The sequence below is a fragment of the Achroia grisella genome, unplaced genomic scaffold (genome assembly GCF_030625045.1).
Source record: "Achroia grisella isolate CSIRO2021 unplaced genomic scaffold, CSIRO_AGI_Agris_v1 utg1433, whole genome shotgun sequence".
NCBI classification, from domain to species: Eukaryota; Metazoa; Arthropoda; class Insecta; order Lepidoptera; family Pyralidae; genus Achroia; species Achroia grisella.
The window spans coordinates 382137-398391 of NW_026712632.1; the positions used below are offsets into that span (position 1 = coordinate 382137).

Sequence of the window (16255 nt, forward strand, 5' to 3'; positions counted from 1 at the left end):
TGAAACGACCTAAATCAATTATTGTAAAGATAGTAACGGTAACCATCTGACGGGCCGTATGCTTGTTTGCCACCATCGTAATGTAATAGAAATCTAGTTTCCTTTATTATAATGTATTTTTCTTATAAAAATTACGCGACAAAGAGTTTAAAAACACTGATATCTTATTATTATTAAAACGAAAGTTTGTGAGTATAGATGCATGTTTGTTACTCTTTCACGCAAAAACTACTAAACAGATTTTAATTTAACTTTACAGTAATATAGCTTATAACATCAGAATAACATATAGACTATAAATATTATGCGGCTACAGCTAGTATGAAATAAAAAAGGTTTTATATCTCTGATTCTACTCATACATACATTGGTGATTATGATGTATAAAAAATTATATAACTTAATATAAAGTCATACCACAGTTCAATTTAATTAACGATCAAAAATCATTTCGACTGAAGAAAACACAGTCAAAACCTTATTACAACCTGAGTTAATACCTAATTAAATGTAGTTTTGGTTTTAATAACTTCCCAAAACTGTTAACTATAACTACAAATTAAAGATATATAAAAAAATACACTAACGTATTGACATTGGTTTGTTTAATATATCAGATTAATATAACCTATACAAATGACAACGTCGCGTATCAACTTAGTGGTTTGCTACCCGGACTGAGACCGAAAAGTCCAGAATTCAATTTTGACCAACACTAAAAAACTGAGTCCATTCATATTTCTGATTCTCAGATAAAACATGTTATGTTTATAACCTATATAAATGACAATGAGCGTCGTGGCATAGTGATTTGTTACCCAGAATTAAACCGACAAGTAAAGAATTCAATTCTGACAAACACTAAAAAAACTGTGTCGATTTAAATTTTTTGATCCTCAGATAAATCATGTTATTTTACGTCAATGCTTACTAATATTATAAATTTGAAAGTAGAAATGTTTGTTACGCTTTCACGCAAAAACTACTTAACCGATCATGATGAAATTTTGTACACTTGTTCTTGGAACTATTTAACATAGGATACTGATACTCAGATACTTATTTAATGTATTCAATGCGAGCTAAGCCGCGGGTAAAAGCTAGTAACTTATATAAATGACAACGTCGCGATACAACGTAGTAGTTTGATACCCGGACTGAGATCGAAAAGTCAAGAATTCAATTTTGACCAACACTTTTAGTGTTAGTCAGAACTGAATTCTAGACTTTGTCAATTCTGACTCTCAGATAAACATACCGATAGCTACCAAACCAAATTGCCGCGAGAGACAACTGTGAATGGATTTATTGCTTTCAAGTGTTATGTTCAACAGTTAACAATACCTCTAACTATCCCATTTGGTACAACGGTCGTGAAGTACATCATTTTTCAACTACTCTAATGCTGTTGGCCGCAGCTGGCCTTTACAGCTTTACTGGACGATGGGGGCCGAGTGCAGATGACACTCCAAACCAAAGGAAGGACTTATGGAGCGGCTGAAGATCAACTCCCGGTTGACGGGTACGACGAGTCTGAGGGCACCGCTAGGGGTTCTTCGACTCAAGCCGTTGTAATTTCGATCCCCTTTGGAATTAGACGAGGGATTGTTCAGAGGGGACATATATATATATCATAATACACGCTATATTCGTTTAACAGTATTAGTTATTAAATAACTGTCAATTTTAAACAAATTTGCAATAGTTCATTTTTTTTATGTTGAATTTTTATATAGTAACATTGGAGTTACTTGGCTGTAATATTACAAACAAGCTCCAGATCCCGACTTCACACGAATGTATTTCATTAAACTTATAAGAACTTTATAATGAACAATATGAGACCAAGTCTTCCCATAACTTTTTTATGGAAAATTCTTAAACTATAAAAAAAAAAAACAAAAAATCAATTGTCAAAAAAAAAACTAAATCAGAGCTGGCGTTCTGTAATGCCTTTACACGCTTATTATGTTTTGTATTTGTATAATTGTAAATTACTCATAAACACAGTACTATCTTCCATCAAAACAACCAGAAGGCGTTCTTAATTTCACGACGGATACAAAACAGATTATGAACCTTATTGGAAAGTTCACAAAGTACAGTTTTGTTCACAATATTTCCTTCTTAAGATTCTAAATTAACAAAATTTAGTATATAATGTTAGCCAACTCCGAGTTCAGAACAAACTAGTTTGTCCTATAGTGTGTTTTTTAATTCCGGAAATTTAGTATATAATGTTAGCCAACTCCGAGTTCAGAACAAACTAGTTTGTCCTATAGTGTGTTTTTTTAATCTCGGAGACAAACGTGACATTTCCAATATTGTTAGGTTTTGCTTTTTTTTCAAATAGGGTTGTGGCACTATCGGAAATTAGTAATTTGCCACAACCCTATTTAAAAACCCTGGCAACATCGTAAATGACACATTTGTCTCCGAGACACACTATAGGACTATAGGAAAAACTAGTTTGTTCTGAATTCGGAGTTGGCTAACATATATACTAAATTTTGTTAATTTACAATCTTAAGAAGGAAATATTCAGAAGCGTGAGAAGGCCTCCAGCAAGGTGGACCGACGATCTGGTCAAGATCGCTGGAAGGCATTGGATGCGAGCAGCGCCGGATCAGGACCGATCGTCGTGGAGATCTTTGGGGAGGCCTATGTCCAGCAGTGGACGTCTGCCGGGCTGAGATGATGATAATGATAGTACGATTCCCAATCACGCGAGCCGCATTCAAACTTACTAGCCTAATACAATTTCTGTTTCTTTCATTCAAGCTCAAATAGATCTAACGACGTTAAACTTAAAGTGCATTTTAGTTTCCCCACGAAGTTGGTCAGGTTGGTGATGCCTCGTATCTTGGCGATGGTGGACAGTGACTTGCTTCTGGGACTCTGCGAGGTTGATGGCACACAATGCCGCATCCATAAAACTTACAATCTTAGTCTAACTTCTGTTTCTTGGAGTCAAACTCAATTAGATCTAACGACGTTAAACTTAAAGTGCCTTTTAGTTTCGCTTCGAAGTTGGTCGATGCCGCATCCAAACTTACTAACCTAATCTAACTTCTGCTTCTTGCATTCAAGCTCAATTAGATCTAATGACGTTAAACTTAAAGTGCGTTTTAGTTTCCCCTCGAAGTTGGTTAGGTTGGTGAGGTGTCGTATCTCGTTGGTGATGCCTCGTATCTTGGCGATGGTGGACAGTGACTTGCTTCTGGGACTCTGCGAGGTTGATGGGCTGTCGTCCATCTTCATCTGCTTGGCGGGGGGCTCGTCGGAGAGACTTGGCAGTTTGATTAGGGCCTTGCGTGGCTTGATGTTTGGTAACACTGGAAAAACATATTTAGGCATGTTTTATAACTTTACGTTTCAATACATTTCGCTCGTAAAGTGTATGAAAAGTTGTATATATAACATAACTAGCTACTCGCCCCGACTTCGCATTGGTGTACATGTGTTATTTATATAAATCCCTTTGAATCACTAACCGGTAAAAGAACCGCTTCAAAATCCGTTGCGTAGTTTTAAAGATTTAAGCATACATAGGGACGGACAGACAGCGACAGCGACTTTGTTTTATACTATGTAATGATGCTGACAATATTATCTTCTTCCACAGAGATTGTGTGCGTAGCGGTTCTATGTTGATTGTCGCATGCCTAATACTTGTTAATGTGTATTTACTTAGCATACGTAGAATAGTTTATAGACCTATATCTTTACATATAAACAAACATTGAGACATCGACGACCACGGTGGTCTAGCGGTCTAGCACGCCGCTTTACGACCGATGGTCGCGGGTTCAATTCCTCGCACGGCACAAACATTTGTATTCATGAGTATGATTGTTTGTATCGGTCTGGGTGTTTTCTATGTATAATATGTATGTATTTACGAAGAAATATGTATCTATGTATTTGTATCAGTTGTCTAGTACCCATAACACAATCTTTAGCTAGCTTAACTTGGGTCTAGATAGCGCTGTGTGAATTGTCCTGAGATTATTATTATTATTTTTACATTATACAAAATTAAGACACTTCCGCTATCTGTTTGTTTATTTCTTTTAAACTACGCAACGGATTTTAATGCAGTTTTAGTAGTAGATAGAGTGATTCAAGAGCCTTCCTTTTGAATCACTCTATCTACTACTAAACTTATATGTAATAATAATAATATAATAATAATATGATTTAATTATTTCTCCTCACAAACATAATGGCAACAATACATGTAGTATTTTTTATAGTAAAATACTTAAATTTATTATTTTAATCGATTTGCTGTGAGGAGCTGGTGTCTGAGATAGGCATAACCTGTAATACAGATCACCAGGCCCCCAACCGAAAATTGATACAAGTTAAACAAATTATGATGCTTATACTACACTAAATAAATTATAATTATTATATATATATGTATAATACATGTACATCTTGAGAAGCCGGGGCGAGTAGTTTACCATAAAGTTAAGTAGTTTAAGTGTTAAATCTCGGTTAGCGATTTAAGTAATAGTGTAACATATTTTTTTAATGGATGATAATGTAATGGTGCACCCGCCTGCGCTAACGGTTTACGCTGGCGGGGCACCAGTGGAGGATGATAAGATGAACATGAAGTCAGATCAGTTAGCTCATCGTGACAAATTCAGTAGGAATTTATCACGATAGTTTCCAGGAACCGCGTGGAGAACCTAACATGGTACATTGCTAGCAAAGTACTAGTTCCCATTACTAACAACTCCCTTCTGCCCAGTGTAGCATGTTGGAGTGGTGCGTGGGTAGTGCGAGTATACTGACTGGGTCCACGGGTTCTCTTCCCCGTGCCGATGGGCAGCACGGAGAGGTCCAGCTTGATCTGACTGCCGAAGTGTCGCAGACCACCTCCCACCCCCGCGCCCCCCGGCGGGGACACCGCCTCGCTCCCTCCACCTGCCGGGAATAGAACCGTTAACACCTGCGGTGAACGCTAGTTCATATCTAAATATATATAACTCAAACGTGACTGACGTAGTGATCTATCAACGCACAGCCCAAACCACTGGACGGATCGGGCTGAAATTTGGCATACAGGTAGATGTTATGACGTAGGCATCCGCTAAGAAAGGATTTTGATTAATTCTACCCCCAAGAGGATAAAATAGGGGATGAAAGTTTGTATGAAACTTTGTCAATTTTAAACCGATTGGGCTGAGATTTTGCATGCATAAAGGTACTATGACGTAGGCATCCCCAAGACAGGATTTTGATAAATTACACGCCTAAGGGGATAAATTAACGCGAGCGAAGCCGCGGGCAAAGTCTAGTCATCTATAAATGATAATAATGTTTTTTGTAGAAAAACTTAAAATTTTAACATAAACTTATCTGATTGCACAAAGATTGAGTGCGTAGCGGTTTATATGTTGATTGTCGCATGCCTAATCCTTGTTGATAGAAATCTACTTAGAACGACATATATTTAAACGAGCGACACACAAATTTCTTGCTCGTTCTTCTTGTGATGAGTCTGCGTTCTGAATGAGTGGTAGAACAAAAAATTCAAAAGTGCTTGTATTATGTTTATTTGAATAAAAATGATTTCTATTTCGTAGCTGTTCAAGTCATCATCTACACACGGCTGTATCGAGCGGTTGCAGTTGCGAGAAACTAACGATCCAATCACTGGTAATTTATTAACAGGTTGACCTCCACGTTGTTCCCCCTGGAAACCATCATGGTAAATTCCTCGTCAATTTGTAACGATGTGCTAACTGACCTGACCTCATGCTCATCTTATCATCCTTACACTGGTGCTTCGTTCAAGAAGACAAGATACCGCTGAAAAATGTGCTGCCCGGCAATGAAGCTGGAGGAATCATCAGAAGGGAGAGAAGATTGTTAGTCAGTCTGACTAACAATCCCCTCTCCTCTCCTCTATCTATCTCTGAAGATATAGAGAGATATAGAGTCTCTCTGAAGATAGATGGATGCTTACCCGGAATAGCTTTCCCGCCAACGGCCTGATTGGTATGCGTCAGCTCGCTGTACTTTATATCGCACTCCTCGATGCGTCGCTTTAAATCGGCTGCAACAGAAACCACCGTTACTAACTCTCCGGCGATGGTAACACGGTTTGGGTCGATCCCTACTCAGTTATATTGAAATATACTCTGAGTATGTTAAATATTGGGTTTATAACATTTAACAATGGCTCTGAATATTACGTTTATGGGGAGAAGGTGAGTGTTAGTGATGTGGGCTTATAACCCCATTGCTAGAAATGTCTCTCAGTACTCTCAGGTTGACCTCCACGCGGTTCCACCTAGAAACTTACGTGATATACTTCCTAAGTCACGATGAACTGACCTGACCACAATGCTTTTATAATATAATTTTTTTTTCATGTGGATGATTATTTATTTGTATTTATTTATTTCGGGATTCTAGGCCCATATTGTAAATACCTTATAGACTAATATACATATGATATAATATAAAATTAAGATATTGAAATTGTCTGTGGGATCACGGCACTGACGACGGCAATCTGCCACGGTAGCGCCGGTACACCACACCCTTCGGCCAGTAGTCCTCCTTCATGAAGGTGGGCAGCATGTTGGTGGGGACCCGGGCTACGAACGCCTTCAAACTCGCGTTGTGGCTCGACTCCAGCTGCGTCACCCTCAATGTCAGGTTACTCTTGGTACGGATATAATCGACAATGTAATGGAATGGTGCATGGATAATTGAATGGTGCACCTGCCTGCGCTAACAGTTTACGCTGGCGGGGCACCAGTGCAGGATGATGAGATGAGCATGAGGTCACCATGCATTTATTGCGATGGTTTCCAGGGGGAACCACGTGGAGGTCAACCTGAGAGTACTGAGAGACATTTCTAGCAATGGGGTTAAGAGTCCATCACTGCACAGCCTAAACCACTGGACGGGTCGGGTTGAAATTTGGCATGCTATACGTCATAATATGGTAGATGTTATGACGTAGGCATCCGCTAAGAAAGGATTTTGATTAATTCTACTCTCAAAGGCATAAAATAGGGGATGACACTTTGTCAATTTTAAACCGATCGGGCTGAGACTTTGCGTACCTAAACCTACTATGACGTAGGCATCCCCTAAGGGATTTTGATAAATTCCACCCCTACCCCCGAAGCCGCGGGCAAAAGCTAGTATTATATAAACCTTCCCATTGAATCACTCAATCTATAAAAAAACCGCTTCAGAATCCGTTGTGTAGTTTTAAAGATTTAAGCATACATAGCGACAGACAGCGACAGCGACTTTAATTTATACTTTGTAATGATATATATATATATATATATATTGTTAGGTGTAAATTCCGCTGGTGGCGCCACCGTAGTGCGGCGCGTCTATAAAAGGCTGCGAAACCCTGTGTGCAGTCTCTTTTGGTCGACAGACGTGCTCTCGAACGAATCTCCGTATCATACCGTATTTGCTTTATATAATTTAAGTTCTACCTTGTACTGATATTGTTAAAATTAATTATAGGATTTGTTATAAATTTCTTTTATTTAAATAAATTTAGAGGTAATTCCTAACAATATATATATATATATATATGATTGTACAGACCTATAGCCGCGTCCTGTTCTCTCTGCTTGTTCAATAGAGTTCTGATAGTCTTGCTTTGCCTCCACGCAAGTTTCTTATAATCCATTGTCTGAAAACAATTTTAATATGATTTATGTACATGGTTTTTTCTATACATCGAAGAATGATTGGGGTATTTCAAGAAGGGTATATTAAAAATTTAATCGCCATGTCAGTCATATATGTCTGACGCTAAGAAGTTCTACATGAGGCATGTCAGACATATATGTCTGACGTACGCGATTTGGTAGGAGGCGCGGTGTTTAGAACAACTGGTGGGGTACTTCAAGAAGGGTATATTAACACGTTAATCGCCATGTCAGTCATATGTGTCTGACGCTAAGAAGTTCTACATGAGGCATGTCAGACATATATGTCTGATGTACGCGATTTGGTAGAAGGCGCTGTGTTTGATACAACTGGTGGGGTATTTTAAGAAGGGTATATTAACACGTTAATCGCCATGTCAGTCATATGTGTCTGACGCTAAGAAGTTCTACAAGAGGCATGTCAGACATATATGTCTGACGTACGCGATTTGGTAGGAGGCGCTGGGTTTAGAACAACTGGTGGGGTATTTCTAGAAGGGTATATTAACACATTAATCGCCAAGTCAGTCATATGTGTCTGACGCTAAGAAGTTCTACATGAGGCATGTCAGACATATATGTCTGATGTACGCGATTTGGTAGAAGGCGCTGTGTTCTGAACAACAGGTTAATACTTGTTATATCTTGTTTGGATGTGTTAATACTTATAGTACTAACATCGCACATACTGCCATGACGCGTTCGTGATCCTACTGCGGCTGCGCGCCTTGCATATTGTGCGTTTGTGGCGCTTTGCACTTGCGCGGGAAAATCTAACTACAAAAAATGGCTTCTTCTGCAGATATTCTACTAAACTATTGTAATTCTGATCACAATTTTTTTATATTGTTCTTCTTTACTTTATCTGTCTGTAAATTACTTTTATTACAATAAAATACTTATATACAACAAAACTGGCATATAAATAAAGCCCCTAAAATCATACCGTTAACAGGATGCGTCAGACATATAAGACTGACACGGCTTGTCGAGAAAATAAGTTTTATTATAGGGCCATATCAGTCATATATGCGACACAAAAAAAAATTCTGTGATATATTTCCCTTTAACAGTTTCCTTGATACATTTATAAAGTTACCATGAGTGAAATATTTTCTCATATTAATGTATTAAGGTTCCTTAAGGGTCAGCAACGCGCACGCACAAGAACAACAAGTAGACGGCCCGTCTGATGGTAAATGGTTATCGGACGCCTAAAACACCAGGGACCCCCCCTGGTGTTTTAGGCGTCCGATAACCATTAACCATCAGACGGGCCGTCTACTTGTTTACCACCCTAGTTGTATAAAAAAACAAATAACTCTGTTTACAAACTCACCCGTTTGTAAAACTTGCTGTACTGCCCGGCGAGGTATAGTGACAGTTTCGCGTTCAGTACGGACTGTCTCCGGAGCTGCAGCATCTCTTGTCTAATCGCTAACGGAGCTAGGACACCTGCTATATAAAGATGAGATGCTAGTTACATTTATACTTAATATTATATGAGTGTATAACGTCGATGTGATGATGATGATATCATCATTATAATCTAATTCATCATCATTATCGACATCATCATCACATCAACATATCAGTATGGGAGATAGATTCTTACATAATTTCGAAGCGTTGAAATTTCATTTAAAATTTCACCAAAATCAATTCGCATTTAATAACCGCTGTAATAGTGCTAATGCTGCGAGTAGGGCTGAACTTAGCCACTCCAATCTCTCCTGCTACGAGTGTGGTTAACTTCAGCAGCAACCTCCCCTGCTACGAGTGTGGCTGACCTCAGCCGCTCCAACCTCCCCTGCTACGAGTATGGCTGACCTCAGCCGCTCCAACCTCCCCTGCTACGAGTGTGGCTGACCTCAGCCGCTCCAACCTCCCCTGCTACGAGTGTGGCTGACCTCAGCCGCTCCAACCTCCTCTGCTACGAGTATGGCTGACCTCAGCCGCTCCAACCTCCCCTGCTACGAGTGTGGCTGACTTCAGCCACTCCAACCTCCCCTGCTGCGAGTGATGCTGACCTCAGCCACTCCAACCTCCCCTGGTGCGAGTGATGCTGACCTCAGCCACTCCAACCTCCCCTGGTGCGAGTGATGCTGACCTGGTGGGGCGCGGGCCGGGGGCTGCGCCGCCCGTTCCTGCAGTCGCTTGCGGAAGGCCGGCGAGACCTTGTCGTCGAAGTGTTCGATGGCCATGCTGGAGATGTCGCGCAGTTCCTGCAGCACCTCGTGCGCCCGCGGCGGTGTCTTCATCGTCTCCACTATGTACAGCACGCGCCGCATCTCATCTATCACCTAGTAGTAAATAAAGGTACTACATTATTATTATTTTGTAAGATCCCAACCTTTTTCGGACTACTCTAATGCTGTCGGCCGCAGCTGGCCTTTACAGCTTCACCGGACGATAGTACGTGCAGATGGGACTCCAAACCCACGGAGAGACTTATGAATCGGCTGAAGGCCAGCTTGTGCTTGCCTAAATCCAAATCTGTAGCTATTATGTAGCTAGCAAATAATTAAATAATTATAATTGCCAAAACTATTATTTCAAATGTGTCGTTTTTAAATTTATCTCAGATGAGTCTTTAAAAATAAAAATATTATCAAATAACTTATCTACACGCCTGTTACGGGGTGGGTAGAGACAACCAAAAAACTACTCCTTTTAGTGCCATATATTTCTCACAACTTGCGAGATCAATGCGACGGTGCTTCTTGGCACTGAAAGGGTTATGTTTTTTCAATCTTTCATCACGACATTATTTCAGCATAACTAGGGTTGCCATCTCTAAAATTTGGAAACCAGGACAGGACGCGTGAAAACCCTGAAGTTTAGAGTTCAGAACACGGACATGTGAACAGGTTTTTTTAAACATGATCATTCATTCATTCATTCATAATTTAAGAGCTGTGCTCTTGTCGGTGGAGCGCTCACCACCTTCCACGATCTTCCATCAGTCCTTTTAGCTGTTGATACGACACGACTCCAACTTTTTCTTTAACTTGCTTGAAACATGATCAGTGTATTTATTTATTTACAGTACTTAAAATTAAATGTAGTAATTTTTTATCATCATTACAATTATAACAAAACAGAATATTTTAGTTTGTTACAAATTGTTTTAATAATCAATTCGATTTTTTGTTCTTAAGATAAAACACCATTTATATTACCTCGGACGCTCCCCAGATGTCCTGTAAACTAGAACAAATTCGGGGAAACACTGACGGATGGCAACCCTAAGCATACCCCAACATATATACACAACTGTTGCCATGCCAGATTGGATTTCAAACGGTCGTTGGTTCGATCCCCGGACAATACAAACTGATGTGCACTCACCCTGCCCGGTATGAAGCAGCACATGCCGCTGTCTATGAACTTGGAGTAGGTCATGTTGAGCATCGATATCCTCGTCTCTATGGACGTCAAGATGTCGCAGTGACGAGACAACGGGTGGTACCTGCAACACATCGGTTTTTTTATGACCTCAATGAAGTAGTGGTTTAGCACACTGCCTTGATTTCGATGATCGCGGGTTCGATTCCTCTCATTGTGAAAGCGTTTGTATTCATGAGTATGATTGTTTAGTCTGGGTGTTTTTTATGTATATTATGTATGTAATTACAAAACTATCAAATATTTATATCTGTCTAGTACGCATAACACGCGGGAATGCGCTGGCGCTGTGATGAGATGGCGCTGTTATTCGTCCAGGGTTATTTATTTATATTATATACTAGCTGTCCCGGGAACCGTTGTTTTGCCTTAAAATAAAAAAAAAATTTGGGGTGGACTACCCCTAACATTTAGGGGGATGAAAAATAGATGTTGGCCGTTTCTCTGACCGGTCTGACGGTCAAGCCGTTTCGGAGGAGTATGGAAACGAAAACTGTGACACGAGAATGTTATATATAAGATATACTAGCAGAGCCCGCGGTTTTACACGCGTTAAAATTCAATAAAAAATATAGCCTATGTGTTATTCTGACACATAAGCTGTATTACTGTAAAGTCAAAATCCGTTCAGTAGTTTTTGCGTGAAAGAGTAACAAACATCCATACTTACAAACTTTGGCATTTATAATATTAATAAGATATATGACCTTTTTATTTTATGTTATTTTATTTATATGACCTGCGTTCAGATTCTCTTCGTGGTAGCTGCGCCTTCACACTCTTCAACGCCAGCGCGTGCCTTCTCTCAATCATCAGGAAACCGCGGTTGAGTAGCCGCACACATATATCGTTAAATGACTTCGATACCTGTAACATTATACATATATTTATTATAGAAACTAGCTACGCGCCCCGACTTCGCACAAGTGTACATTTTTTTATTTTTTTTTATTTTTGTGTACTACAATAGGTCACAACTGAACATTAAGTAGTATGTTTGTTGGGTTATCTCGTCGTGACAGGCTCGGTATGTGTTACACACATCCTACTTTACTATATAGTAGCATGTACACTTGTGCATATATATATATGCACAAGTGTACATGTATCTAAATATATATATAACTCAAAGTTGACTGACATGGTGATCTATCAACTCACAGCCCAAACTACTGGACGGATCGGGCTGAAATTTGGCATGCAGATAGATATTATGACGTAGGCATCCGCTAAGAAAGGATTTTGATTAATTCTACCCCCAAGGGGATAATATAGGGGATGAAAGTTTGTATGAAACTTTGTCAATTTTAAACCGATCGGTCTGAGACTTTGCATGCATAAAGCTACTATGACGTAGGCATCCCCTAAAAAAGTATTTTTATAAATTCCACCCCTAAGGGGATAAATTAAGGCGAGCGAAGCCGCGGGAAGCTAAAGCTAGTTATATATATAACCTTTCCTCTTGAATCACTCTATCTATTAAAAAAAACCGTTTCAAAATCCGTTGCGTAGTTTTAAGGATTTAAGCTTACATAGGGACAGACAGCAACAGCAAATTTGTTTTATACTATGTAGATAGATAGATATATCGTTTATTTGTTTGTTACAATCACACACAACATGTTCATAAGAATATAAAATTGTGTTATTATGTGTGATCTGTAGCAATGCAAAAAGGTCGAAGCTCAGCGTGGAACATTGTTCAAGGAACAAAACACTGATGTAATGATATAAACTATGTAACGATATAAATAATCTTTATTCAAATAAACTCAATACTTGCACTTTTGAATAGTCATATTTTATTCTGCCACTCATTCGGAACGCAGATTCATCACAAGAATGAGCAAGAAACTTGTGTGTTGCTCTTTTGAATAGATGTTATTTATAATAACAAGTGAGAGGCATGCAATAATCAATATAGAAACCGCTACACATTCGTACGTAGTGCAATCAAATAATATTGCCAGCGCTATGAATTTTTAGTTTTTTTTTTAATTTTTTTTTTTTTATTGTGTCATTAAAAAATACATACCACCCTAAATTTTCACTACTATCAACAACCCCTATTTTTAAATAGCAATTTAAATTTATATGGCAAAACAATGTTAGCGGGGTCATCTAGTAATATATAGATTATATATCTGAATGCAACGCACGGATCACAGATATTATCAACATGATAAACATATGACCACATTTCACTCCTATAAATATGTTTTGTAAATACATAGAAATACATAAAATTAATGTGTCTGTTTGGAATTTCAAATTAACTTTTCATGTACATTTAGTACATGATGGAGGGAAGGGAATTGCTAGTAATGTGGACTGATGACTTCAATGCGAGCAACACACAAGTTTCTTGCTCGTTCTTCTTGTGATGAGACAGCTTTCTGAATGAGCTGTAGATTAAAAAAAAATGTGATGACTATTCAAAAGTGCCTCAATGTAAGTTAATTTGAATAAATGATATTCTATTCTATTCTATTCTAGCAATATACTATGTCAGGTAAACCTTGTGGCTCCCCCTGGAATCCATTGCGATAAATTCTTTGTTAATTTGTGTTGAGAAACTCTTTTGATATGAATATATTTAAAGGTTTTTTGTATTCTTTAATCAAAATTACAAAAACAAAATTATATAATTGGCACTTTACTCTCTGCCATCTTAAGCATTAAATACATTTTTTTTGTAAAACTATTTATGACTAAATAGTTTTACTACATATTTCTACAACAATTTGATAGACTAACTGACCTAAAGTTATATTCAACATATCATCCTTCGCTTATATTTAACGGATCCAATAAAATAATACCAATTCCTTTTATCCACTAGTGTTTAATAATCAAGTAATGTCCAAAATAAAAATGAATTATTAATATGCCATGCTTTGGTATCAAACTTTTGTTATAATAATTTAAGATTATTTAAAATTAAATAAAAAAGTAAAATATACTTAGATGGCTAAGGAGGTTTTATATTATATATAGCGAATATACAACAGAGTGTGTTCTGATGAATTGTTAGATATGATGCCTACGGCTACCTTTTACTAGCGCACCGCTCGCCATCGACAGGAAATTCATCCCCACACGCTGGAACCTAAATGGTCTTGGACTGTGCAGTTTCAGAGGAGCTTCCTCCTGCATACACTTAGATTGTGGAATGAATTACCTGCCGAGGTTTTTTCGGGAGATTACAGCATGGGGTTTTTCAAGAAGGGTATATTAAGGTTTCTTAAGGGTCGGCAACGCGCATGTGACACCCCTGGTGTTTCAGGCGTCCATAGGCTATGGTAACTGTTTACCATCAGATGGACCGTATGCTTGTTTGCCACCTAAGTGGTATAAAAAAAAAATATTCATACTTAATCACACTTATGTTCCACAAGCCTTAGGCAGCAGTCCATTATCATCCATACAAATAATAACTTGTGTATACAGAGTAGAGATGAAACACCAGATAAATTTATAGTTCAGCTATAAATTGTAATTTTATTGATTGTTTTGAGTTCAAACATTGTTCCAACATTGTTACATTAAAAATGTTTTAAATAAGACAGATTTTGTTGTGTAATTTTAGGGTTCTGAGTTAAAAAGGTATATAAGGGTTTGTACCTTTTTATTATATTATTGGTATCTTTTTTATCTTTTTACCCTTTTGTATCTTTTTATTATAAATACCATAAGGGTGTATTTAAACTTATATAGGCAGAAATAAAGTATAGGCTTTAGACATGTTTTTTTATGGATGGTAGACTGACGCACCTGCCTGCCCAAATGGTTTATGCTGGCAGAGCACCAATGGAGGTTGACAAAATGAGCATGAAGTCAGGTCAGTTAACCCATCTTGACAAATGGCAATTTACCAGGATGATTTCCAGGGGGCACTGAGTGGTCAACCTGACATCATACAACGCTAGCAATATGTTTATTAGTCCACATTACTAACAATCCTCTTCAATTAATAACTTATTAATCTATTGTTGAATCAAACAAGATTTACCACTACATTTCAAAATACAGTGTAATTAAAGGATATATAAGAAAGAGTGAGATATGGGCGTGTATACACTGACCAACACACCAACAAATATTATTAGATTTATGTATTTGTTTAATTCTGGAATTCTGAACATCCAACGAATATGATTTAAAAGAAAGTTGGATCGTAATTAAAGTATTTAAATTACGATTTTGTACTTAGAAACTACTTGAATGGCTCTATAAGAAGACATCCAAAAGAAGACTTCGTCAGCTGACGCAAGGGAAACAGAATCCATTTTATATAACAAGTAGGGTTATAATTGCTCATAACTATAAATAAATGTAGAATAATTTCTTACCATTCTATTCTTTGCAATTTCATCGTAAGTGAGATACGAAAATATTTTCTCTACCACGACAACTGGTAGACCCAGGAGATCCATCCTTCAATAAACTAAAACGAGTGTGTCACATCAAACGCGTAGAAAACCAATATAAACAATGTTTAGTGTTTACATTAAAGTTTTGAAACAAAAGCGATGTGGTTTATTCGCGATTCTTCTCCGTCAGTCAGCTTGGCTTAGTAATTAAACAAATACTTTTGTCTTCTTCTGATGTTGAGTTAATAGAACGTGTTAAAAAGAGATGAAAAATTCGATAACAAAGCAGGAATAGAGCTTTGCTTTGACGTGTTTGACAGCTCATGTGAGAGTAATTTAAAGGAACAGCGCCATCTCTTATGTGCTCTGGTAATCATTAAGTTCATCGAACTTATGACCTATACACAGCAACAAAATGTATGGGTACCATGTATAGATTATAGATATAAATAAAATTGGAGTATCTGTTTGTAATATCAGTAATATTGAAATAACCGTTTTTTACTACATGCATATGAATATAAGTACGGTACATACAACAAAATAACATTTTTTATAATTTTTATAATTTGTCTATCTGTCTGTTTGTTCCGGCTAATCTCTGAAATGGCTGGACCGATTTTGACGGAACTTTTATTGGCAGGTAGCTGATCTAATAAAGAGTAACTTAGGCTACTTTTATATTAGAAAAATACGTTTATTTTAGAAAATGAAAGTTAAATTTCACGCGGATGAAGTCGCGGAGAACAGCTAGTCTACAATATAATA

At 37.7% G+C, this 16255-nt stretch overlaps 1 protein-coding gene across 1 annotated transcript; it reads right to left on the reverse strand.

Moving 5' to 3' along the window:
• Positions 1-2758: 2758 nt before the first annotated feature.
• LOC131855478 (F-box only protein 28) lies at positions 2759-15715 on the reverse strand. Its single transcript, XM_059206756.1, has 9 exons — positions 15467-15715; positions 11854-11981; positions 11058-11178; positions 9817-10009; positions 9046-9161; positions 7600-7687; positions 5984-6073; positions 4807-4938; positions 2759-3335 (listed from the first exon to the last, which is right to left on the reverse strand). The coding sequence occupies exons 1-9, from the start codon at positions 15548-15550 to the stop codon at positions 3061-3063; spliced, it is 1227 nt and encodes a 408-aa protein (XP_059062739.1). The 5' UTR covers positions 15551-15715; the 3' UTR covers positions 2759-3060.
• Positions 15716-16255: the final 540 nt, after the last annotated feature.